Source organism: Centroberyx affinis, unplaced genomic scaffold (genome assembly GCF_046629955.1).
Source record: "Centroberyx affinis isolate AG114_WGS23_722 - 3 ecotype Tasmania unplaced genomic scaffold, CSIRO-AGI_Caff_v1 ptg000131l_1, whole genome shotgun sequence".
Classification (NCBI taxonomy): Eukaryota; Metazoa; Chordata; class Actinopteri; order Beryciformes; family Berycidae; genus Centroberyx; species Centroberyx affinis.
The window spans coordinates 308,716-333,116 of record NW_027278831.1 but is presented as its reverse complement, the minus strand read 5'-3'; the positions used below and the strand labels follow the sequence as shown (position 1 = coordinate 333,116).

At 41.8% G+C, this 24,401-nt stretch overlaps 1 protein-coding gene across 1 annotated transcript; it reads right to left on the bottom strand.

Annotated features, from left to right (window-relative positions):
* Positions 1–433: 433 nt before the first annotated feature.
* fgf10a (fibroblast growth factor 10a) lies at positions 434–24,401 on the bottom strand. Its single transcript, XM_071530321.1, has 3 exons — positions 23,864–24,401; positions 4,714–4,817; positions 434–1,745 (listed from the first exon to the last, which is right to left on the bottom strand). Exons 1-3 carry the CDS (start codon positions 24,357–24,359, stop codon positions 1,545–1,547), a joined length of 801 nt encoding a protein of 266 aa, XP_071386422.1. The 5' UTR covers positions 24,360–24,401; the 3' UTR covers positions 434–1,544.

Below are 24,401 nucleotides of genomic sequence, written 5' to 3'. Positions count from 1 at the left end.
TCATTGCCAGTCACAATATGTAAAATTATTTTTATCATGTTTGTATACAGATTGCTAATTGAAATGTCCTGTTAATCCTGTTAATAAGCCCATATTTATTATGTAATGAATTACTGCATGTATTCTAGTAACTTGCAGCAACTATTTCACTGTGATCAACTATGTTTTGCAAACCATGTACTATAATGTCTTCACATTTACTTTATTAATACCCAGCACTTTTGTATGGTAGTATTAATGGGATACAACAAAACAATTTCTCGGGTCAGTTGCTTTAAGATTTTCTTTGACTGATGTATTTATTTAGTTAGTTATCTATACCTCTATATGCTGTGAAAAACTCATTGAGCCATCAAGGTGTCTAAAAATAATACAAAGTCAATCAAGCAAGTTAAAGAGAAATATATTTACTTTATTCATGTTTAAATGATAGATTAGTATTTAAAAAGAAAAGCATAAATGTTAAAAAAAAAAAAAAAAAAAAGAATTTGTCCTTTCTGTGTTTTTTGTTCTTTTGTTTTGTTAAATATTACACAAAATAAATAATTTTTAAAGCGAACAGATGAAAGGAATGAAGAAAACCCCAATGCAGTGACTGTTGCAAGTTAATAAGTGATAGACTTGTTTATGCGTTGGTGCTTACTTGACTAAATTCTTCTGATTCTGACTTATTTTGCAGCCTTAGACATTTGCTAATCCTCTCTATCTCTCTTTGCTTTCTGTGTCTTCTCATCTGCCCTCCTAATTTTTGCCCTCCCATTTTTCTCTGCCCTTCTCCTCCCTGATTCCCAGCCCCCCTTTCTATCAATACTTCCTCTTCTTTTCCTTCCAGCCTCTTTTTTTTGCTTTCTCTTTCTCTACCTCTCTTACAAATTTTGTCTTTTTTCCTTTCATTTCTCCCCAGTCAAGTGCTTCCAGCATGTGGCAAATGTATTTATGGAGTCATTCACATGGACACAAATAGAAAGAAATCTGTTCCATCTCGGTCCGTCATACAAGTTAGTACAGCATAAATAACCCATAGGAGTTAGTATTGTATAAATAACTGCATCCACAGATCACACACATTTACACGTAAAACACAAATTATACTCTTTCCTCCATACCACTTTTCTGTTGGTGATATTCTTACTCAATGTCCCTTAATGCATTCCATTTCATTCCAACGTGTCGTCCACATATAAAATCACATTTTGGCACAGAATTCATTTTTTTCATATTTTCTCCTGTGCCTATGTACTTTATAATTTAAAACAGAAAATAAAATATAACTTGTCCTGTTGGTATCATGTCTGTCAGTTCTTTAACATAGTAGTGCCTTTCTTTAAAAAATAGAAATGTCTTTGCAACAGAAACAGTTTGATTCCTCCAATAGTGATAAAATGTCTATGAGTTCCCATTCCTTCCTCCTCAGTGCAGCAAATCCTCCGCATACAGATCTGTCCAATGTAGCCACCACTCCGGCCCACTATTAGTCCCAAAATGTCTGATAGCACGGTGGAGCCCTGAAGTTTGCAGAGCTGCATCATGGCTAATATGTCCGATCATCGTGGCTGGACCACAATGGGCAGGAAGTGGGTGGCTGTATTTTTCCTACGTGTCTTCTTCCCCCTCATTGGCTTGCCATTGGCGCTGAGTCCCACAAACATGTGCTTCTTCTTGTTGCGCCACTCGGCCGAAGCGTAGGTGTTGTACTTGTTCTCCTCGATACGTTCAATCAGACGGCAGTCCGGACCAAAGTCCCTCTGGAGGGGAGAAACAGCGAATGTAAATGGGTGATATGCAAAACAGTGAAATCAGAGCACAGGGCCAGGTGCATAAAGATTGCAACCTTCTGGATTGATATCATCACAGTGCGATGTTCATTCACTGTTTTCACTGCATTTTCCTCTGTCTGGCAACTTGCAAGAACAGATGTTTGAATGCTTGGCACTGTTGGATGTTAATGAAAATCAGTACTGTTTAATAGCATCAAGCAGAGAGGGAGCCATTTATGTATATATGATTAATGAGATAAATTTGTAGGCTGGGCTCTACCCTAGGTTACAGTAAAATTATGATATTCCCTATTTGAGTGTATTTTCATCACATTTATTTAAATACAGTCCCCTCTCTCAAGCAAGAAGGATTCACAACTGGTAAACCAAATCTGCTGAGGAATAACTTGATGTTCTCAATAAAGGTTTTGAGAGAGGGGAGAGGGAGTGACATTATATGAATGCAAAACTAACTGAAGAATTCTCTGAAACTCAAGTTTCTGTATATTTTCTAAAGTTATTGTGTATACTAAATGAAGCCTAAGAAAGTACTTAATGTTGGCAACTGTGCCTACGGCAGCTGAAAGGTTTCCTGAACCAGGAGTAACCATCAGGGAATTTTAAACAATGCTCAGATATCCCTCTACTTGCCACCCAAAAATGTCAGGTCTCCCTTCTTCCTTTTTGTTAGAAAATTCCTCCTTTCTTCTTCCCTCATTCAGAGTTTTCACATTTCTCCACCCATTTTCCAAAGATGGCAAGTCGCCTCTCCACTCTATTTCCACAGATCGAACGCCCCCTCTCATCTATATCCAGACTGGTCAGATCGTTCCTCCGTATTTCCAGAAATTTTGTGTGGGGAAGGGCCCTCACATCAGTTCCTCAGTTTCCAGATTTCTGCACCCCAGATCCAAGGTTGCCAGGTCCCTCAACTCAACCTTCCAGAGCTCCCAAAGACATCAGGTCTCTTGTATGATTTCCATTCCAAGTCAGTCAGGAGATCCTATTCAGCTGTCAACTCCCACTGTCTAAACCCACTTTACCCCATCTCACTCTTGTGTCACTTCATCTCACTTTGCTACACTCTTTACATGGAATCAACAATATATCATCACACCCAGTGTTTCACTTCCCACCTGTCCCAACAGATCTCCCTACATTTCCTCAGTGAGATTTATGCAGAGATTGGGAGGAGATGTGACGTCTTACAGGTTTGGGCTCGGTGCCAACAAGACCATTGTGACACCATGTCTGTGGTTTACATTACCACAATGACCACCCACTGCTAAATGAAGAGAAAATGATCTGAGAGAGTAACATTTGTCAGTTTACTGGAAGCTGCCTTAGCGCTTTAGGCTAGCGTCATTTAACCAGCCAGTTAACTGGATGCAGTTGATATTCACAACCAAGAATGTACCTTCCCCAAAACACACACACACACACACACACACACACTAACTCAATCTCTCTCTTTCTCTCTTACCCCCCCTTCCTCCTCTCTCTCTCCCCCTCTCTCTCTCTCTCTGGCCACAGCTGTTCAAATTGGTTCCAGAAGTAAAACTGAATGTTCCCAAAGCAAAATGAGAATATTTTACAGACACTGTGCAGCTTTTTAACTAACATTGGTCTTGGTGAGACCAAACAGTGTGTGCTGGCCGCCTCTCAATTAAAGTGGTGTGAAAAAAGGGTGTGCACAGAATGAAGCTGTAATCATGAGTGACATCAAATTATGGTAATAAAATAATGTCATTATCAGGGAAACAAATGTCATTAACACTTTACTAAGCGAGTGAGACTGGCCAGACATTACTAAAGACTTAAAACATAAAAGGAAAAGATATATACCGAAGGAGAATCTGAAGAAATTCTGTATATATATATTTAATATATTTCAAATAATTGCTTGAATAAAAGTTATATATTTGACTGATAACTACATCTTTTCACCCAGACCATTTTCATCCATCCATAATCTTGTTTTTTTATTGAGCGGTTTATACAAATTGAATCTTGGTTAAAACTAAAAGCAATCATTATCTTTTGTGTCACTTACATGTATCAATCTGCCAATATAATGAAATAATGATTTCATTTGATTACCGCTGGATAAAGAAGCCACTGTGTAAATCCATCAAGTGTAATTGAATCCCAGCCCTTCACTAGTGTGTTACTATGGCTAGTGTTGCACTGAGCAGAAGACGTCATGGGAATTCAGTTTCAGGCCATGCAACAGAACGCCTTTCTTTCTTTCTACCGTGTGTCATTTCATCTGTGGTGTGGCTCCAGAGAGACAAGCTGAACGTTAGGTCTTTCAAAGTAAGAAGAGAGAAAAAGGATAGAGAGAATGAGATGAAGAAAGAGAGAGAGAGAGAGAAAACAGATGAAACAAGGGCTGCCCTCCCCAGAGGGACTGAAGCAGAATAGAGAAACTGAAGGATTGTGTTTCCTGTTTCTGAATGGAGTGGAGAGGAGAGGAGAGGCAGGTAGCGGAGAGGAGAGCCTGCATTGACAAGCTGTGGTTCCTGTTTCTGGAATAGAGAGTCTTGCCGCCTTGTCCATTGTTTTAAAAAGCATTCAAGATAATTCAGAGCTGGACAGTCACTGGCTTACAGAGATGAAAGTATCCACATTTAAATGACACAAGGAGGAGGGGAGAGCAGAGCTATGGATGATATCATATCATCAACTGAATTAAACAGAATCCTAGAAGGATGCAAACTGATTGTGGGAGCTGTGAAATCAAGGATAGCTACCACTGTTACCACAAATACGTGGAAGGAGAAGAGATGAGCTTTTTTGTTTTCTGAGTGGCTTGACAAAGAATTGATAGTCTAATTAAAGAGGAGGAGATTACTGTGAAATACTGAAGAGTTGAAATAGCACTGGTGGTATATGAGCTATTGTTTCTGCAGCCGAGAATGTGAATGGGTGAATGGTAGAAGAGGCAGCTACTCACCGCTCCGTATAGCTCTCCCTTCTTGCTGATTGCCAGGTAGTAGTTACTGCTGAGGCCCCTGATGGCCACCACTCCCACATCCACTGACTTGATCTCCAAAACACCTGGAGCAGTGGAAAGAGAGAGAAGGAGTGAGTGAGAGAGAGAGAGTGTTAACGTCAAGTTTTGAATAGGTCAATATCTCAAACATGAGACTAGCATGCTTCTGGTGTGCTAGAGCTCTTGTATTCATGTGCATTGTGCTTTATTCTTGTTCTGTTGCTTTTTACGTTCGAATCAGATCATTTTGGCTGATTTTAAGCAAAAAAGATTTATGGTCCCAAAGATTTATGACCCCTGCTGTTCTGATCTCACAGTGGCCGAGTTTCAGCATTGCTACCAAGTAAATTTGATTGAGAGACTGTGGGAAATACTACAGAATATACAAGTAGGGGTACATGTAAAGGAACATAAAGCAATAAACCACCAACCAAATTCAAGCCTTCTCCTGACCCTATTAGAAGTAATTTGAAAAGGGACATCCTGGAACTTGAGGTTTCTGATTTCTGCCACTCTTAAATGGATAATATAATATTGCAGAAATGGCTTAAAAAATCTTAAAAATGGAGAAACAGAATCAGAGTGAACCCCAGCCTTGTCTCTCTCTCTCTCTCTCTGCCTCACTATGTGACAGTCAGTACTCAGACCGGCCTCTTGCCCCCTGTTCGTTTGCTGGTTAGCTAGTGGGCTGCATGCCCTGGGACCAAGGTGTAAGCCAGGAAAAACCATTTCTCCATGCTATGTTTGTTTTTCTGACCAGGGGAGCACAGGCAGGCAGGCACACGGACAGGACGGAGAGAGGCCTTCTGGCTGCTTGACTGGCAAGGCGTCCATATCAGTTTTCAGGCCTGAACCAATTACTGGTTTAAGCTGTGGTTGCCGGCCCTTTCTTCTCTCATCCTAAAGTCAATTACACCAAGCCATAAAGCTATCAGGGGTTAGAGAGGATTAGCTAAAGGGACCTGGGCCAGTAGGAAGTGGGGTTTGGTCACAAGAATGGTGGGAAGGATGGAATGAGGATGAGAAACAGGGAGATTATAGCCAAAAGCAAACAGCCATCAAGTGTTAGAACATTTCCAAGTGTCCAAGTGTCAGTTTTGGGTAGTTAGCTGAATCCTGTTTCGAGTAATGATTGTTTGACAACTCCATACTAACTACATAACAACAGGGCTCAAATGCATGACGCAAATTGCCCAAAAAAATATAATCTTTGTGCTTCCCCCACAAAGAGAGAATGGCTGCACAGAAAGGGAGACAGAAGAGTGGATGGGTTTCAGAAAGTGATGGAGGACGGAGACAAAATACATTTAAATATGGTGTCACATATGTGGCCCTGGTACATTTGTTTTCTTGCTAGATTATTTATACATCTTTAAAACATATTGAGCTACTATTTTGCCCAAGTTTAGGAGGGAGGGAGGGAGACAGCAAGGGAAAGCAGGAAAGACGCAATGAGCGAGAGAAGCAAGGTAGTGAGAAATATAGGTGGAAGGATGAAAGATCAAACAGATGAGTCTTGCTTTGTGCTTTAACCTTAAAATCTCAGCCCCTTCCTTGCCCTCTCTCTCCCTCTCTCATCCTCAGTCTCTGAGGGGAGACACAGAAATTTGTAACATCCTGCAGCCCTGGTGTGATTTTATGGTGGTCAAGAGACACGCAGAGACGAGGGGACCAAACTTTAGGAGCCTTGTTGCACCATTCTTTGATCAGGACTAAGCCATGCAGGCATTTTGAGGCATCCGGAAGCATCTGGCCACTAAGTGCTCTGTCTTAGCTATAAATCCTCATTGTCTATCTCTTTTCTCTCATTCCCTCTGTCTCTCTCTCTTTCTATCTCTTTCTCTCTCTCTCTCTCTCTCTCTCTCTCTCTGCTGCATGCTGGGAGTGCGTGAATGAGTGTCTGGCCAAAAGGATGATGATTTCCAATGTCCCCCCATTTTTGAGAGATATAGTGCTGGTGAGAGACTTGGCATTGCATGGTCAGCTGGTTTCAGATTTTAATTTTATCCCTCGTAGTGCTAAAGATCCCAGAATGAATCATGTTGTCTCTTGTAGGTGGCAAGTGTACATAATTATGAGGAACAATAACTGAATTTGGTTTTTAAGTGTAACATTGAGGGGTACAGTTACATGCTGATGAGATTAAGTGTTTTGGATGTGGGAGGTAGGGGCATTTGATAATGTCTATGTCTGACATTAAATCATCGTCCCTACACCGTGTGTGTCTGTGTGTGTGTGTGTGCAGAGGGAACAGGGGGAGGGGAGGGGGGCAGAGTGGTGACAGCTTTGTCAACCAACTCTGGATGTTAAATGTTAATCTGTGCTGCAGGAGGTTTATTATCCTATGAAGCAAGAACATGAGTTTGTTAAAGTCCTAGCTGTGAAAGGGAAAATACATAAACGATGGCTCCAAAAGTAAGAGATAAACAAAGCACCTTCATACACATCAAAATTCAACTCAGGTGGCACCCCTGCCTCTGAGAGTAGTGAGGATATTCTGAGCACAGTAGCAGAATCATCACCATTAGACCATAGTGACGGGAAGCTTTCTGTGTCTTCAATACAAGCTAGAACCAACAATGTCAGGCAGAGACAGGCAAAAGACATTGGTAAAAAATCAATCGCTTACTGTTAGCAATGGCATGGAGGCTTCACTACCAGAAGATCAGCAGGCCCTAACATGTTTAAAGAGTCACTCTTGTCCATCCTAGCCATTTTTCATCTTAATGAGTGATTTTGATCATTTGATCAAATGGGAGGGGGTGTTAGAGGTGAACTAGCAGTGGTTGGTACCTTCATATCTTATAGGCGCCGTTCACTCAAAGGGTCTGTACATCCAGACAGTCGGTCAACTGCTTTCCATTTCCTGAAGCTTCTCTATGGCACAAGGGAGGGAATGCTGTGACAGGTCTCATATTGCATCAGATGGGAGGTTTAGGGTTTCTTCCTTTTTGACTGATAGTTGCAGAGTATCTGCTAATACCCTGCCACCATTCTACAGGGGTCTAGTGTGGGTATGGAGTCTCATGAGACTGGCACCTTCGGCCTCCCTGTACTGGCTCCTACAGGAACCCCTTATCCATGATGCATGACTGGACCTCGCACCAACGCTTCCAGCCTCATCAGAGACTTTCACAAGAGCAAACATCACCACACTTTGGACTCATTGTACAGCTGCTGGAGAGGTGGGGGGGGGGGGGGCTTGATGGAGCATGACTGGCTTTTGCTGCATGGCCAGCTGGACTCACCTGGACTCAAGGGATGCTTTCGCTAGACTGAGGATTACCACAGTAATCCCTGCTACAGACTACAATGGACCACTGCTTTCTTTTGGGGGGCTGGGATGTATGGGACTCAGCTAAGGGGAAATATTTGTTTGTTTAAATCCTGAAAGTAGACAGGTTGAAGGAAAGATGATGCCCCACGGAGAGCAAAATTGGGGGCAGGCATGGTCAGCGCACCAGCTTGAGGGTCACTCTACAGACGGCCATTGACTAAGGGGACTTGCACTGGAGAATTTTACATGGTGTAATAGCTGTGAACACTTTTATCTCTGTCCTGAAACCAAATGTTGGTAGACAGTGTGTTTTTGTCCACCCAGAGACACTGTGCTTCATTGTTTTATGGAGTGTCTAAGGCCTCTTTTCTTTTGATTTCCTTTTTGTTTAGTTTTGTTTAGTTCTTTAGGGGAACTTTTCTCTGTGTTGGGTTTCATATTTGGACACTAGTATAAAAGAAAAAAGGCCAAAAGATCTCTCTATTTTTTATTAGGCTAAGTCTAGGAGAGATGACAATAGCCTATATTTGAGCAGGAAACAAGTGGAAGAGTTAGGCAACTGTTTGGGTGTAGCTGATGTTTTGAGAGTTTTGCTAGAGACCGAATAAAGGTTGATTCTGCCTATTACAAAGCAATGAGAGACCTTCTATTTGAAAACATAGGGCTTATAAAAGCAGCTTTATGTTTTATCAGGGGGAGGAAGTTGCATTTTGCAGGTGTGTTAGGCTGAGTAGGTATTAGATGGGGGTTGGTGGCCAGTTTTTGGTGTGTGTGTTTTATTTTTGTTTTTTGGTTTGGTCTTACACCGCTTCCAGACATGCCGCGAGCAAATTAATTGGCTACGACATCGTGGCATAAGCGTTTGGGGATCTTTCATTTGCCCGGAAAAGGACGTGGCACACAGTTCGGTTGGCCAATGGCAGTACTGTTTTCAGTTTTGTGTTTCTTTTCTTGTGTGAGTTAAATGTACTGTTTGGCTGAAGAAAACTGCCCCTTATTTGGTCAGTAAAGGAGTGTTCAAACTCAACCTCCCTCCCTCTCTCTCTCTTTCTTTCTCTCTCTCTCTCTCTCACTCACTCACTCATTCTCTCCCTCTCTCCTTTGACACATCCTCTCAGAATACAACGCACCACATTGGGTCGCTTGTGTTTTTGTGAACATTCTTTATCGGCAGTACTGTCCATTCTTTCACTATTCAAACTTTGTGAGTTCATAGTTCACTAAGGCAGCATTACACACACACACACACACACACACACACACACACACACACAGGGCTACAAGCAGTCACTGTCACACAACCCAACACAGATCCATCTAGTTCCAAACGCTCCATCTTGCCAGAACCACAGTCGACCTTTCTGAGCGGAGTTCTGTCAAAGTAAGATTTGTCTGTGCCGTGCCGAGGGCTTGTCCACCTGTTTAAACCCTTTCCCCTGCTCCCGTTTGATGTGGTGCGCCAAAACCAAAGCACAGGGCTCTTTTATGGCCCCTTTACCAGCCACCAGAAGCAGTCCGTCTGCCTGTGAGTTGAAAGGCCAGGCTGCAACAAAAGGCTTAGATTGCAACAACAGAGTTTATGATGGAGGTACAGGCAAGAGAACAGAGAAAAGCAGGACCTGGGCTTGAGACAGAGACACATGCGTCAAGTTTTTGTGACAAACACACATACAGATACAGGCGCATACACACATAAACACACATGAGGATCTAACTCTCGTATTGGACCAACATTCAATACAACTTTCTTTTACTTTTTGTCACTTTTTCTCTCTCTCTCTGATTTTCAAATCTTCCTCATCCAACCCGTCTACGTAGTTTTCACACCCCTCTTTACTATATTGATCTTAATCAATCCATCTCATATTTTTCTTTGTCTTTTCTCTGTTTCTCTTTATTCCAACCTGTTCTGTTTTAAACTTGTTGTTCCCCTTCCCTTTGCTTCTGGCTCACAGCCCAAAATCTTAACTTTAAATTTACTTTTAAGAGCAAATAAAAACTTTAATGACCCATACTGAAAGCACAAAAAAAACACAGGGTTCTCTAAATATAAAAAAGCTCTGACATTTACGCTTTCAATATTTTAATGAATTACTAAGGGCAAACACCTGCGTGTAACAGGGCAATACTGCAACTTTCACAAAAACAGGCCAAGCAGGGTCGTTGCCGGTCAAATACAAACCATAATACTGACAGAGCTACAAGTATAAATAAACTGAACCTGGCTTTCTAACTGTAGGAAACTGTTCATGAATCACTTCATAAAGCCTCTAACTTCAGTGTCTGTTGGAGTTTGTTGTCAGATACCTAAACTCCAATATGAACTATTGAAAGGCCTCCATCAATTTTATAAATGAAACAGAAATCTGACTTAAAAGCACCGTGGAAATTCGACTGCCAGCCAGGAGCCAGGTTGTAGTTTTCGTAAATTCAAGCCATTTATCAGTTCTGCTCTTGTAGCTTTTACAGGTCATAGCACTGGTTATAATGTTGGCTGATGGTGACTGCTATTGCCTCGAGTTTGCTATTTTTTCATGTAAAATCCACATTCTACGGGTGGTCGCCATAACTTTGTTGTCTGGTTCCCTCAGACTTGGCTTCTAACCTCATCTCAGTAGGTGGGATAATTTCTCAACCCCACTTTTTCTCTCAACCTTGCTACATGTCTCTCTATTGCTTCACATCCACTTTTTCCTATACTCTGTTCCCCATCTGTCTTTCTTTCCTCAGCCCTCCCTCTCATCTGTTCTCTCTCCATCGTTCTCTTTCAATGCCTCCGTTTCTCTCTTTTCTCCTCTAAATGTTACCGCCACCTTCAACCTTTCCAGCTCCATCTCCCCCTTCGTCTGCACCTCATGCTTCCTTTCTCCCCTTCTCTCCACTTTCCTTCCACTTTCTTCTATTCCTGTACACTTTTTCTGCCCTGTCCCGACCTCTCTCCTCTCTCCAAACCCCAGGCTTTAAATATTGTGACAGACCAGACATTATAGGATTATGTCCTAATTTACTCAGATCTACAGTACAACACCCGTATGGCTGTATTTGCTTGGAGACAATCCGTTTTATGTACAAAGTGTCAGACTTTGAGCTTCACAGCACACAGAGGGACCTCAGAGGTTCACACACAGACACTGACAAAGCACAGGCTCCTCACTCTTCTCCTGTTAGGTAAACCAGGCTTCAATTGCTCCATGTATTCAGGCATTTGCTCAAAGCCTTGTGATTGGTAACATAATGGATAAACTCATTGTATATGATTTTGATAATCAAAATCAGTGGATAAGAAGTTATCTCAATGTCAAAGACTTCCACTTCCAGAAGAGTTTTGTGACTGTGAAAAAAGTAGCCAAAATCGTTGTGTTTTTGTTTTTTGTTTTTTGTTTTCTTTTATGTTTGATTTACTTGGAATGTGCTTTATTTAACCTGCCTTTGCACGGAGTCCTAAGTGAAAATATCACTTGCAAGAATGCAATCAAATGCTCATCATCATTTTTGAGATATTCAAAATCTACAGCTTTTGCTCAAGACTGCTGTAGTGGTTTGCACTGTCTCTGAATGACAGACGAAGATAGGACATGTATCTATGGCTCCATCAAGTACACAAACACTCCTGCACACACACATACACACACACACGCACACACAGTTACAGTGCAGACAGATATAAGCATAGACAAGCACGCTCACCGACACCGACACACACACACGCACACACACACATATGCAGACCTCCCCTTGACCCCCTGCCTGCCCCCCGCCTGCCCCCTGCCTCTAAGAACATGGTCAATGAGACTCCAGCTGAACCTAAAGGTTAAGGGAGGTTGTGAAAATGTTTCCACTGTTTATCCAAGGGCTTTTTTGAAGATTATACTGCGGCCGTTCACATTGCGACCTCGACACGGTGACAAGCTGTGAGTGGGTCTACTGCTTGCGTGCAGCCTAGAGAGGTCTTGGTTTGTATTGTGAAATAACTTTGCTAGTGTACTAGTTCATAGGGTTGTGAACTCCTCTCAGCGAGAAGAATGGAAATGATTTGGTTCTTTTTTCTAATTCCAGTGCTCAGATATTGAGATGTTGGATGAACCGCTGACTTTCCTGTGTTTTTCTACAGCAGTAAATTCTCCCGCTCCTTTAGATGTTAAACCTAAATGTCACATCCAAGAAACTGCATTTTTGCTATACAAAAACGGCCCGTGCTTCTTTTTTTTTCTTACAATATCATGTTTGATTTGCATCAGCTGAGGTCGAAGCACAAAGATCATTTTTCTCTTTGAAACTATAGCAACAGAGTGACTGACGATGTGTCGCATTCGCTGTGACATGAGAGTTTACGTCCAAGCGGCTGCCAAGGACTCGAGAGCGAAAGAAAATCGAAACCAGTGGAGAGAAGACAAAAGGAGAACAGAGGAATTCACAGAGGAGAAAAGGAGACTGTCACTTCCTCACAGCTCTACAATGGCGCTTCAATTATAGGTAATGAAATGGAAATATGAAAATATGCTGCTATATTTGAAGATACAAATATAAATGACGATGAACGAAATGCGTTATTTAAAAAAGAAGGAATTATGCAAAAACCAACGTGGTTTCAGCCACTGCAGCCGTCCAGCCCACCATTGCTTTTAACAGGGTTAAAGTTTTTCCTTTGCATTATTTGGGTAAATATAAGAAGTCTGAGAGAACAAACAACATTGGTGAGTGGTGGTGAAGATATTGGGTTGGAGTAGAACTGCTGTATATTATGTGTTCTGAGAAGTGGTGAGGTATTGGTTTAGACTGATGTGGTTGACAACAGTATCATCCTGCACTAACTAGCCACATCAAAGCCCGCCTGGCCAATGGTTCTGACCAAAGCTGAGAAAACATGGGCCTGTTTCTGATTTTCAATATGACCAAAATGTTTTTTTACAAATATTGTTGTTGGTAAACGGATTTGTTTTCAAAATTAAATTGTGATATTTAACACATTATTTGGCTGTAAACCACATTTTCATGAACGGAGGTACGGCTTGCCCTCCAAGCTCTCCGTGGGACGGGGCGCATGTCAAGGGGTGCAAAAGTATTTTCTTGATTAGCAAGGTTTGACCCGTACTCACTGTGCTATTTAACTTATTCTTGCCTACATAATGGTTTTATTTCCTCTCCTTACAGGATCACTCACATCACTGTCTGTCTCGCCGGACAGAGATAGCCAAAACCGCACTGTTCAAGCTGTGTGTGATTTCAAAACTGGCCGAGGCACACAAAGAAAAACAAGTCCAGATTATTCAGAAACAAAACAAAATGGATCACCTGCGTGTAAAACCTCTGTTTAAAATACCAGAGGTCTGTCTACCCAGCCAACAGATAGCGTTAAGTTTCGTCTGTCCCACTCATCATTCCAGTCTACGTTATTTGAGATCACTTTACGTTATTTGAGATCACTTTACAAAGCGCAGTCAGACCACCTCCACAGAAAATTATGTCACACGCATTTAGGGTAGCTGGGAAAAACCAAAAGAAATTCACAGTGATGGTAATGGTGATTTGATAGAGAAAAAAACACAACCACCTGAGATATTGTGATTCGTCTAACGCAGTTGACTTTGTAACATGATAAAGTGCCAAGGCTGCCAGTTTCTGTCAAAACATTTCACAGGCCAGTGACAGGGCAAGAATTATGTTTTCAGGGAAAGCGCTACGACGGCCGTCTGCATTTCACACATTTTTCATTTACAGTTCAGTTGCCAACGCAGTGTTGCCTAATTGTTGTGGTTTCAGTTGTTGGCATTCAAATTTTTAGTTTTGGAAAACCTGTCATTTTACACCACAAATATTATGCACACACATTATTCATGCTGTCTCTCACTCTCTCTCTCTCTCTCTCACACACACACATACACTCTCTTTCTTTTATGCTCTTTCTTTCTTTCTTTCTTTCATTCTCTCTCTCTCTCTCTCTCTCTCTCTTTCTTTCATTCTCTTACTCTCTCTCTACACACACACACACACACACACACAGCCTAATTAGCTGGCATTCCTGGCTGCTCTGTTCAAACGGCCAGGCTGTCCAGATGCCTCTCTGGACTCAACTCTGGGCTCTCAGCTCTACCTTTGATGACTCCATTAAGACCCTCACTTCCACACACACACACTTCCATCTGCCCCAGCGCGTGTGTGTTTGTGTATGTGTGTGTGTACGTGCGTGCATGTGCATGTGTATGTGTGTGTGTGTAACAGGGTGAGAGAGAGGGAGAAGGAATGAGACAGAGAGAGATGACTTGAGGTGTGTGTGTGTGTGTGTGTGTGTGTGTGTGTGTGTGTGTGTGTGTGTGTGTGTGTGTGTGTGGAGGGGGGGCTTTTCACTTTTCCTCAGGTACCTGGTGTCTAGGGCAGCAGCTCTGGATGTTATCTGTCACAGATGCTACTCCACCTCCCACTGCTTTACTGGTTATGAATTCTGCACATTCCCATACAGGGAATCGAGAGTCGGGCAAGGTTATATTATTGTACGGTGCATCGTGTCGCTACCGCCTCTCTAAAACTAAGAAATACTGGCTCTAAATGTGTAATAATGACCTCCATTTCATTGCTTTGATTACATGGCGTTACATTTTTAGGATTAACTGATGTAGAATCACTGTTTACTTAGCCATAGCCATGGAGCAAGATTGTGGTGCTGACATGGCTGCCAGCAAATACTGCAATTTCCAATTCTTAACTAAATCAACTGCCATGATTTCCACTACAGGGCCAAGCAGGGATCTTCTGAGCTTGCTCTTTTTTTATTTATGTCACTCTGTTTACTCCCAAGCAAACATTGCTGTGATTCTATTTTGTAGCTTGTCAAATGTAATGATTTGTCATTTAGACAACACTTTCAAATAAGCAAATTGTTGCTGAACATTTTGATTAAGCCTGGCTCTGTCATGCCCCACTTCACTCTCCTGTGGAAAAGCAGCTATTGGTTTGTCGATAAGCCAGCACTGAGAGGCTTTGGACACTGGGCCAGCAGCGGTGGACTAAGACAGGTGTGGCATCCAAACAACAATGGGCAGAAAAGAGACTGGGCCACAACTGGGCTGTAGTGCCATGGAGGCATACGTTTCAGTTAACACTGATAAAAGACGCACAATAGTCTATGCTGGCGTTTATAAATACCTCACTGTGGACAGTTTGGAGTCAATAGTATGGGCGTATAGAAACTGCTGACATCAGCAATATGAATGTATACTCCCAGATGTGTTCAGAAATGTTCATTCAAAAGCCCAGACAACTTGAGCAATACAAATATGACAGTGCCTGTAAGATACACACATATACTAGCAGCAGATTTGTACAGTACATAAGATGGAAATGAATTCAGACCAAAGCTTTGCAGTTGTTTGGCAATATGGATTATGACGCAGTCCTAGGTCACAGTATCTTTCTTCTGCTCTCTCCCTTTCTCATTCTCTATTTCTCTCTCTTTCTCTATCGCTCCTTCTCTGTCTGCGGGATGAGATGAGTGGGCTAGGCAAGAATCCTCCACATAACATAAACAATGTTCGTCAAAACAAAGATGTCCAACTTAAGATTCTTGCGGATAGTAATCGACTCTTGATGTTTGGAGCCGTTTCTCTTCGGAGAGTTGAAGCGCTCCAAAGCAGCAGAAGATCTTACAGAAATGTGATTTGCTGCTGAAAGACTTTTGTTTAAGGTGGTGCCTGCCTGGTGGGGTTAGTGGCATCGCTGCCTTGGGCTGCCTACAGAAATCTGGCTCTTATTTCAGGCATGTTGGAGCTGACACATTAATAGACAGAATAGCGAATTGATGGGTGAATATCAAGCAGCGATGACAGGAAATATGTAAACAGTGATGGAAAACTGAGACGACTCAGTTCTGTCCTTGTCCCCAGTGACTCTGGGCAAAGCGCTCGAAGCTTCAAAAAGTATGAAAACTGCATTTTTGCAATGAAGAAATTTTGTAACAAATATCTGAGCAAAGGGAAACTCGATCAAGGGTGGACGGGTGTTCAAATAAGTTTCCTCAATCAGCATTTCTAATGTCTCTCTTGCTCCTCTCCTCTCACCAACATCCCTGACACATCCAAAGCATGAACACACACATGCTCCGCAAATGACCCTGTACTCTCAGTAATGGGGTCAAAGGTGACTCATACATCTGGACCTCTGGACCTTCGCGCTCACCCCTGTGTGCGTCCTGTGTGTGTGTGTGTGTGTGCGTGTGTGAGAGAGAGAGAGACAGAGACAGACACCCCTGAATAGCGCTGAAGAGGGGTTGGTAGAGGGAGAGACCGAAAGTTGCAAGAATGGTCATTTTTTATTACATCTGGTGATGCAACGCCTCAGTCATAAATAGGAAATGATTGAGTATTGCTTAAAATTGCAACAAATGTTAGACTAAATAAAATCTGAATTCTTTTTTTTTTTAGCTGAAATCTTTGTATTTTGACCAATGTAACCACTCAAATCAAATCTAATTTTGAGGTAAATGACAAATAAATTGAAATATCTTTCCAGAAAGTTATGTACATTTCAGATGTGAAGATTATCTTTTCATTTATCATAATGCAATATCAAACAAAGACCAAATTGCAGTCATGAAACAGCAATCCAAAATATATATCGGACACCGACGAGCACTGCAGATCTCGCCAAGCTACAGGCAAGAAAATTTATTGCATTATAACTTGTATGGAGCCTTTGAAAGTTTTGAAAGGAGTAATCCCAAAACATGTCATGTCCAATATGTATTAAATGACAGCACTAAGTTGTAAATTTCTAAAGCAAGTGAATTCAGGAATGCTCACTCCCTTGCCACATCTGTTTTACAGTGTAACCTGCACAACAAGCACATGCAGGATTTCAGCAGGGAAAGTTTCAGAGCCACACTCCTGTGAAGAGTATCTCCTTTCTGGACTTAGAGAGCTTGATTTCTGGGAATCAGATTAAACACCGTCCCAGACCAAACATTTCAGTCTGTAGAGATTCTCTATTGAAGTAGAGATGATGTAATATTTTGAGTGGAGTTACATGATGCACAAACTTTTTATCTCCTTTTTAAAAAATAAAATATATGAGGAAAAAGTGGTTGATTCTCTACTCTTTCTTGAAAAATTACTACTATTACTTACTATTAAAATAATATTAATATTATGTTTGGCAAAATGTTGATTGGGGTTTCAGCAGGACACTGACGATATTTGTTCCATGGACTTGCTATGAAACAAAAAAATAATTTTAGAGCTAGGATGATTTTTGGAAAATCCATACCTCTGCATTTGAAACAAAATTTGATCACACGAGGTGCCATGGGAAATAATAATATATATAATTTTGTGTGAATTCAGCAAAGTTGTTCTTCACAACAGGTGGATAGTTGGTCATAAGATGTTATGAGAGAGCTTGAGTAACAGGTAGAGCCTGACCACTTTTACACCCATACACATTTCATTAATGTTAGTATAGTTGGAGGGGAGGTCAGAGAGAGCAAGGAAGGGAGGGAGTTTGTAGCTAGTTTATCTTAATTGTATGTTCTCAAAGTATAACCAAATGCAATTGTTTATTTCAAACTTTGCTGTGGAAGCTTTGAGAGTATTCAGTGAGAGTTCATAGGTATTTTTTTAACAGCCTTGAGCTGTGACGTTTGCACATCAGTTTTATTTATGCCTGTTGGAGAAGAGAGTCTATGAAGATGTCAAGGTTACTTTGAATGAAAAGCAACGCTGACACTAACCTCTGGCGCATCCAGTACCTCCTCATAACTCTCTTTTATGGGCCACACCGTTACCTTTTCCCACGAGAACCCTAAACGCACTCGTCAACCAGAGAGCAGAGACCCAGAGAGAGAGAGAGAGATAGAGAGAGAGAGACAGACAGACAGAGAGAGAGAGAGAGAGAAACAGACAGAGAGACAGACAGACAGACAGACAGACAGAGAGAGACAGACAGAGAAAGAGAAAAAAGCAAAAAAGAGAGATACCCAGAGACTGAGACAGGGAAAAGACTGGGACAAATTTCAAGAAGAAATTTTAAAACATAAATAAAAAAAAAAATAAGGGACCGCAAGCACTTATAACATTTTTGCTTTACGTTGTATGGCTGTTGAGTTATTGGAGGTAAATGTTTAAGGACAGGTATATGGTATAAAACCTTGTTAAAATGTGTGGGAAACATACATTTTACCTGCATTCTGTATGAGTTAAAACAAAGGTTAAAAACCGACCAAGACGTGTCTCGGCACAATTTGTTTCCCTGTAATGTGGAGCATATACTATGAGGAAGCATGTTGCCTTCAGCAGCAATATCTATTGTAACCCAGCACACCAGTGGCATTCATTTCAAATTAGTCTTGCCACCTAAAAGAACATGAAATACACATTCCCCACCCACACCGCATCGTTAACACTGGCATAGCAAGCAGCGCAGCTTAAAGTGATGCACTAATGCACAGTGGTGACCTTTCCATTAACAAAGCTTCCTGACTTAGGTCAATAGGTACCGGTCAAACCAAGGGGGGCAGTCCAGTGTAATTAGCCTGGGCATGGAATGAAACATACTATCTCAGAGAATCATGTTAAGTGTATCAGAGCATCTACCCATGTGTTGTAGTGCATTAAATTCATGCATGTGAGTAATGACTGTAGTGTGGTTAATGTTAACAAGAACATATAAGTGTGGCAGTTTTTATAGTCTGGGTGGCCACAGCGAGACTCAAAGCTCCAACTGTAGTCGTGTTGGCACCATTCAATACTAATTGAGCTACGCAGTACCACAAGGCTATGGTCAAACTACAAACACATGTCCATTTGTTTCATTGCTTTATTCGTTTGTTTGTAAACAAGATGTGACAGTCCGTGGACAACATGAGAGAAGAAAACAAGGGCAGTTTTGTTGCTTATGGTCAGTGGCATGATCCATGCTAATCACGTGATGGCACAGCAGAATTTCCATATTAACACTATGAGTGCCCCATTATGAGCAAGGTCTTATGAGGTGAGAGGAGGACTGATAGATGGACAGATAGTTAAACAGTCTCACACAAACACGCAGTCTCTCTCTTTCTCTCTCTCTCTCTCTCTCTCTCTCTCTCTCTCTCACACACACACACACACAATATGGGCCTAACCCCTGAATGATGTACTACCCTCAACTTTGACAACATGATTAGAGAGGCTAGGCTGTGGGGGAGAGCCCCATGCAGCACCCCAACCCCAGAGCTGAACCCGCAACTTCACTGTCTCCTTAATCACCTCTGACACCATCTAATGACACTCATTTGCAAGCTGCCCTTCTGAACATTACCAGACTAGAGCCTACCTTCTCCATGATAACCAAACAAGGAATTGCCCCTCCATAGTATTTGCATTTGATGCTTCCCTAAAAGGATTGCCCGTTTTTTGACTAATAACCTTGGGTCCTCTTATTGATGTGCAACAAGAAAATTGGTTGGATAGAGTTTCATCTCTGTATGAGCAGTGTTTATTTAGTTTACTCTGGTGGATGTTAGCACACTGTGTTATGGAGTATATTTAGTGTAAGCTGGCTTTGCATCATCTCAAAAGCGCCATAGTACAGTTAATACTGAACACATAGAGGTGAAACTTACCAGTCTTCTTGGAAATAATTATAAGTTGTAAGAACTTATTTGCCAAAAATCTGTGTGTTGCTTTGAAGCTGCTGTTTCTGTTCTTCTAACTTTAATTTGTGGCACAAGAGTAATGATACTGACTATTGACACAGACTATGTTGCTGTACATATACAGATGAATTGTTAAAGATGCCTTAAAATTCAACATGTGTTGCTATCAACACATCTTTTACACAATGTTTTAATGCATGTGTGTTTTCAGGAACACATCTTGTGGTACTTTTTAGACCAAAGTTGTGATGAAAAGTAATTGAAAAATGTATTGTTCCTAACTAGGCAGAGAGATGTGTTGAAAATGAGTTATGTTTACAATATAACAGTATGCAATAGTCAACTGGTAATCTAGTATACAAGCAATTGTAATAGTTGCTGTAGTGCAAAGTACTGGTCATGGACTCTCAAGTGACTCCTTTAGTTGCAGCTGCAGTTGTTACTCGCAGTGTTGGGCTGTATTACTATTTGCACTACTCATTATATTATGTTTTCTATTTCACCCCCCAAATTGATGACTGCATCCTCTCTTAACTTCAGAAATCAACATAACTGAATTTAACTAACTTGTCTATAACTTGTCTTGCCTCTGTACTTTTGTGTGAATAATCAGGGGAACCAAATAGCGTTGTGATGACCAATGTTCTTGTCATCCTTTTGTTTAATAAAGTCAAAGTGGGAATAATTCCATCTGGAGAAAGTAAGCTTTACTGATATTTTATTATGGACAGCAAGCTTGTGTATGGGCCCATGTTAACTGAGAGAATGGTGACTAATTCTGACTAATTCAACTCGGTGGATGGACCTGGGATATATTTTTTGGATGCTTCAACTTCAATCTGATATTTAGAGGTGGTGATAACGGAAGCAAGAACTTGTGTATGTTTTGATTGGCAACTATATTACTGAAATTGAAATAACAATTTGTTACATATCTATAAACATTTCAGCTATCACAAAAATCTTGGCCAGAGCAACACAGCAACCTGTATTGGATTAAGAAAGGGAGTCACACATTGCAACCAGGGATAGGTTTCACACACTGGTTGAGATGTGTTTTGAAGCATTAAGTGAAAGGGAGAACAGAAAGAGTGAGGGAGAGAGGTTGGCTTGGAGGGGGTGAGTTGGATGTGAGAAAAGAGCAAAGCAAATGAAAAGCATGTAGGATATGAAAACAAACAAATAAGCATAGACAAAAGTCACATCTGCATGCACAAACACACCCACGGACACACACACACACACACACACACACACACACACTGTCAAGGAGACCTCCTGTGCAGGAATGATCATGCCAAAGAAATGAGGTCTCGTATGTAAAATACCACATCCATGTTCCCAGTTGGGGGACTGGAATCTCATTGTGTTGTGTTTGGTTTGGTCTGAAAGCCAGAGTTTGTCTAACCTCTGGTCATTTTATAGCACATGCAAACTAATAGTAGGTGACAGATTAGCATCAGCATGAGCATACACATGGCTATGCTGCAATAGCAAACACACACAGACACATGCAAGCTGCACACACACATGCAAATACTGTGCATATGCCCGCACCTAAACATATTCTAAGTAAACACATGGTGCGCAGACAAACACACACACACACACGCACAGATACACACACTGTTTCATCTTAACTTAAGGCTGCACAAAGACAGCCAAATCGCTCTCCTGTTTATCAACAGATTTCCACCCCCCCACCCCCACATTACTCTGTCTATTTAATCTGAAACATGTTAAACATCTGAAACATCTGTACTTACTAGCAGGTAGATATGAGCTGCTGAAATGCCTACTAAATATTCTGCCAAGACAAAATATGACCTGCAAAGTCTGGCCTCCATAGCCCAGGCCGCATATTTCAGTTTTTTTAGAATGTTCTTACCTACTGTATATTTCAGTTTACCACAGTCAAGTGGCAAGAGCTGCTTAAATTGATGGATTGTGCCTTTAATGCCATGACCTGATGCCATTATAGTTAGTGACACGTTGCACCCTAATGGTTGAGCTCTTTGTGTGTGTGGGTGTGTGTGTGTGTGTGTGTGTGTGTGTGTGTCAGAGAGGACTGCAGGCGAGGGGAGGGAGGAAGAGACGCTAATTGAAATTCCTTCAGCCATGTCTGGCAGAACCTTGGTGTCTGAGTGGCACACACACATACACACACATGTGTGCGCGGGCACACACACACACACACACACACACACACACATACAGACACACACACACACAAACACACACAAACACATATTCACACTGGCCCTGGCCCTAATAAAAGTGGGCTTTGCCATATGGAGGCCATGTGCAAGACTGGCCTCTCTGTGCTCAGGCGTGTGTGTGTGTGTGTGTGTGTGTGTGTGTGTGTGTGTGTGCTCTCAGCAGGAGAGAATTGCATAGCACCACAGATCCACAGACAGATGAATACAAACCTATGACGTGTATGTAGGTGTGTGAGTGATAAAGATTTATTAATATTACATGCCCAGACACACGTGCCTCACAGTGTGACAGATTCTAATAGACAGATATGCAAATACTTGGACATATACAGACTGCTGTAATGTGTGATAGAAGTGGGCTTGTGTTTTGGAGGTCACCCGTCCAATTCATCGAACTGGCAGGGAAAATCTGGGCAGGTGAAGTGTAGGAGTAACGTTCTCTCCCTCAACAACTACGTCAATATGTCCTGAACCCTGAGCTGCTCAGAGGCCAGACGACTGGCTGTGCTGGGCAGCTCCCAGATGTGTTTAACTACAAGATAAAGACGCAGAGTACATCTGATTTGCTGTTCTAGATCAGACATAAATATCCACGATGAACCTCACAATCTGTTAAAAAGTATGTTGTATTTGTACAATAAGTTTGTATTTGCCTATGCAGGCAGGAGCACAGTAAGCTGTATTCACTATCAAGTTTGCAGCAGTTTTGAAACATAAACAATGATTGCACAGCACTGCCTTTGTTGAGTTTTACATGCTACTACATAGCCATTGTGGTACAATGTGGTTTTCAAGTGGCTGTGAAAATAAAGCTATTAACATAATTTTATGTTAATGTACATTCTTAGCGTGCTTCTTCAGCCATATTACCATTCATTCATTCAGTGACACTCTCTTCTCCCATCCTAACCTAATGTTTATGTACCCCAAAGGAACCTCAAGTGCTCCAGTGGAGCTGCTCAGAGACCAGCAGTGGAAGACTATGGTTGCACTGGGAAGCTACCGGGTGTGAATGTGTGTAACTATGAATGTGAGGCAAGATGGTGCTGACAAATAGCATGTGTGCTCAGTAAACCTTCTCCAGATAAATAAAGGTTAAAATCATATTTCACAGCTCACAAAATGTACAAATAGAAAAGAAGCAGGAATCTCATGGTTATTACTTTACATCTGTCTCTGTATAACCTCATATTTAGCATATGCCCACCACCATTATAGCTACAATACAATAGCAGCTAGGGATAAATGTACTTGTCATTCTCCCCAAGGGTTTGGTAATAGCTGTGTTTTAGATATTTCCTCAAAGAGGAAATATCTAAAACAATTGGGCAATTTCTAATTGGTTCCAGTAAATCATCTCTATTTCTATCTGACTCATTTTGCTTCTCCACTCTCTCCTGTCCTCTCCTGTCCTTTCCTGTCCTCTGTTGTCCTCTCCTCTCTACACACACTCTCTCCCCTTTCTCCGTCATGCCCTCCATTCCCAAAAAGTCTGTACACTGCCAAATAAACCTGCCTCTACACATGGTGAAAAGGCTGAAAAGCACGCAGCACAGTTATTTGTTCTATTGCCCAGTCACCTGCCTGCTACATTTCTTAATGTGCACAGTTGCCAGGGGAGAAAAAACAAAATCATTACTCTCCACAGAAAACACACCAGAGAAACAGAGTGGGACGCAATCTCATGTTTCATCTCAGGCCACATCATAACTGCCACTGACACTTTTAAGAGCAGACTTCACAAAATTAATTTCCCTTCCTTTCATGTTGCTGTTGCATCACTTTTTAGTGTAACTTAAAAACAAGTTATGAGTTTTATCTATGATGAAACAGTTTGGCTAAGAGACTTTATAGGTACATTTGATTCCTTAAATATTGGCAGATAAAGAGATACTCATTATTCAAGTAGGAATTCTCTAAGGGTTAAGTATATAATGTAAAGAACCATGAGACACATTGAAAAAGATAAGGTGTTGAATGTAGTGGACTTACTGTATGGGTCATCCTCACTCTTGGTGCCATTAACTTTTCCCTTCTTGTCAATACGTAGGAAGAATTTTTGGTAGGAGAACAGTTTCCTCCTGCGCACATCTCCTTGTAGATGGTTGTAGCTGCTCCGCACGTGGCGTCCAACGACCGTTGCCGAGGATGATGACACATTGGTCGACCGCGGCAGCCTCGCAGAGGATGCTGGCAGCGGTGGAGGTGGGGAGGAAGAGGGGGAGCGCAGGATGAAGAAACGAGGAGGGGTCCCTCCTGGTGCATCGTGGTCCTTTTTGGAGTCTGAAAGCGACAGTGATGATGATGGTGATGATGACGATGAAGAAGAAGACGGGGGTGAGGACGACGATGAGGAGGAAGGTAAAGGTCCAAGCAGGAGGAGGAGGAGAAGGAAGGTGAGGGAGAGGAGGAATGAAGGAGGTCTGCAGCAGAGGCAGGAGGAGGACCAGGCGACCGGTGCACCTTGTGTCACTGTCCATCTACACATGGTAGTGGAGCTGGGAGAGCTGTGGAGATGCTCAGGGGCTGG

Excerpts from the sequence above, each read along its gene's own strand:
- fgf10a (XM_071530321.1), bottom strand. The coding sequence starts at position 24,359 with ATGTGTAGATGGACAGTGACACAAGGTGCACCGGTCGCCTGGTCCTCC. Across the intron at positions 4,818-23,863 it reads GAGTGAGGATGACCCATACA|GTGTTTTGGAGATCAAGTCA; the intron begins GTAAGTCCACTA and ends CCACTGCTCCAG. Across the intron at positions 1,746-4,713 it reads AGGGAGAGCTATACGGAGCG|AGGGACTTTGGTCCGGACTG; the intron begins GTGAGTAGCTGC and ends TCTCCCCTCCAG.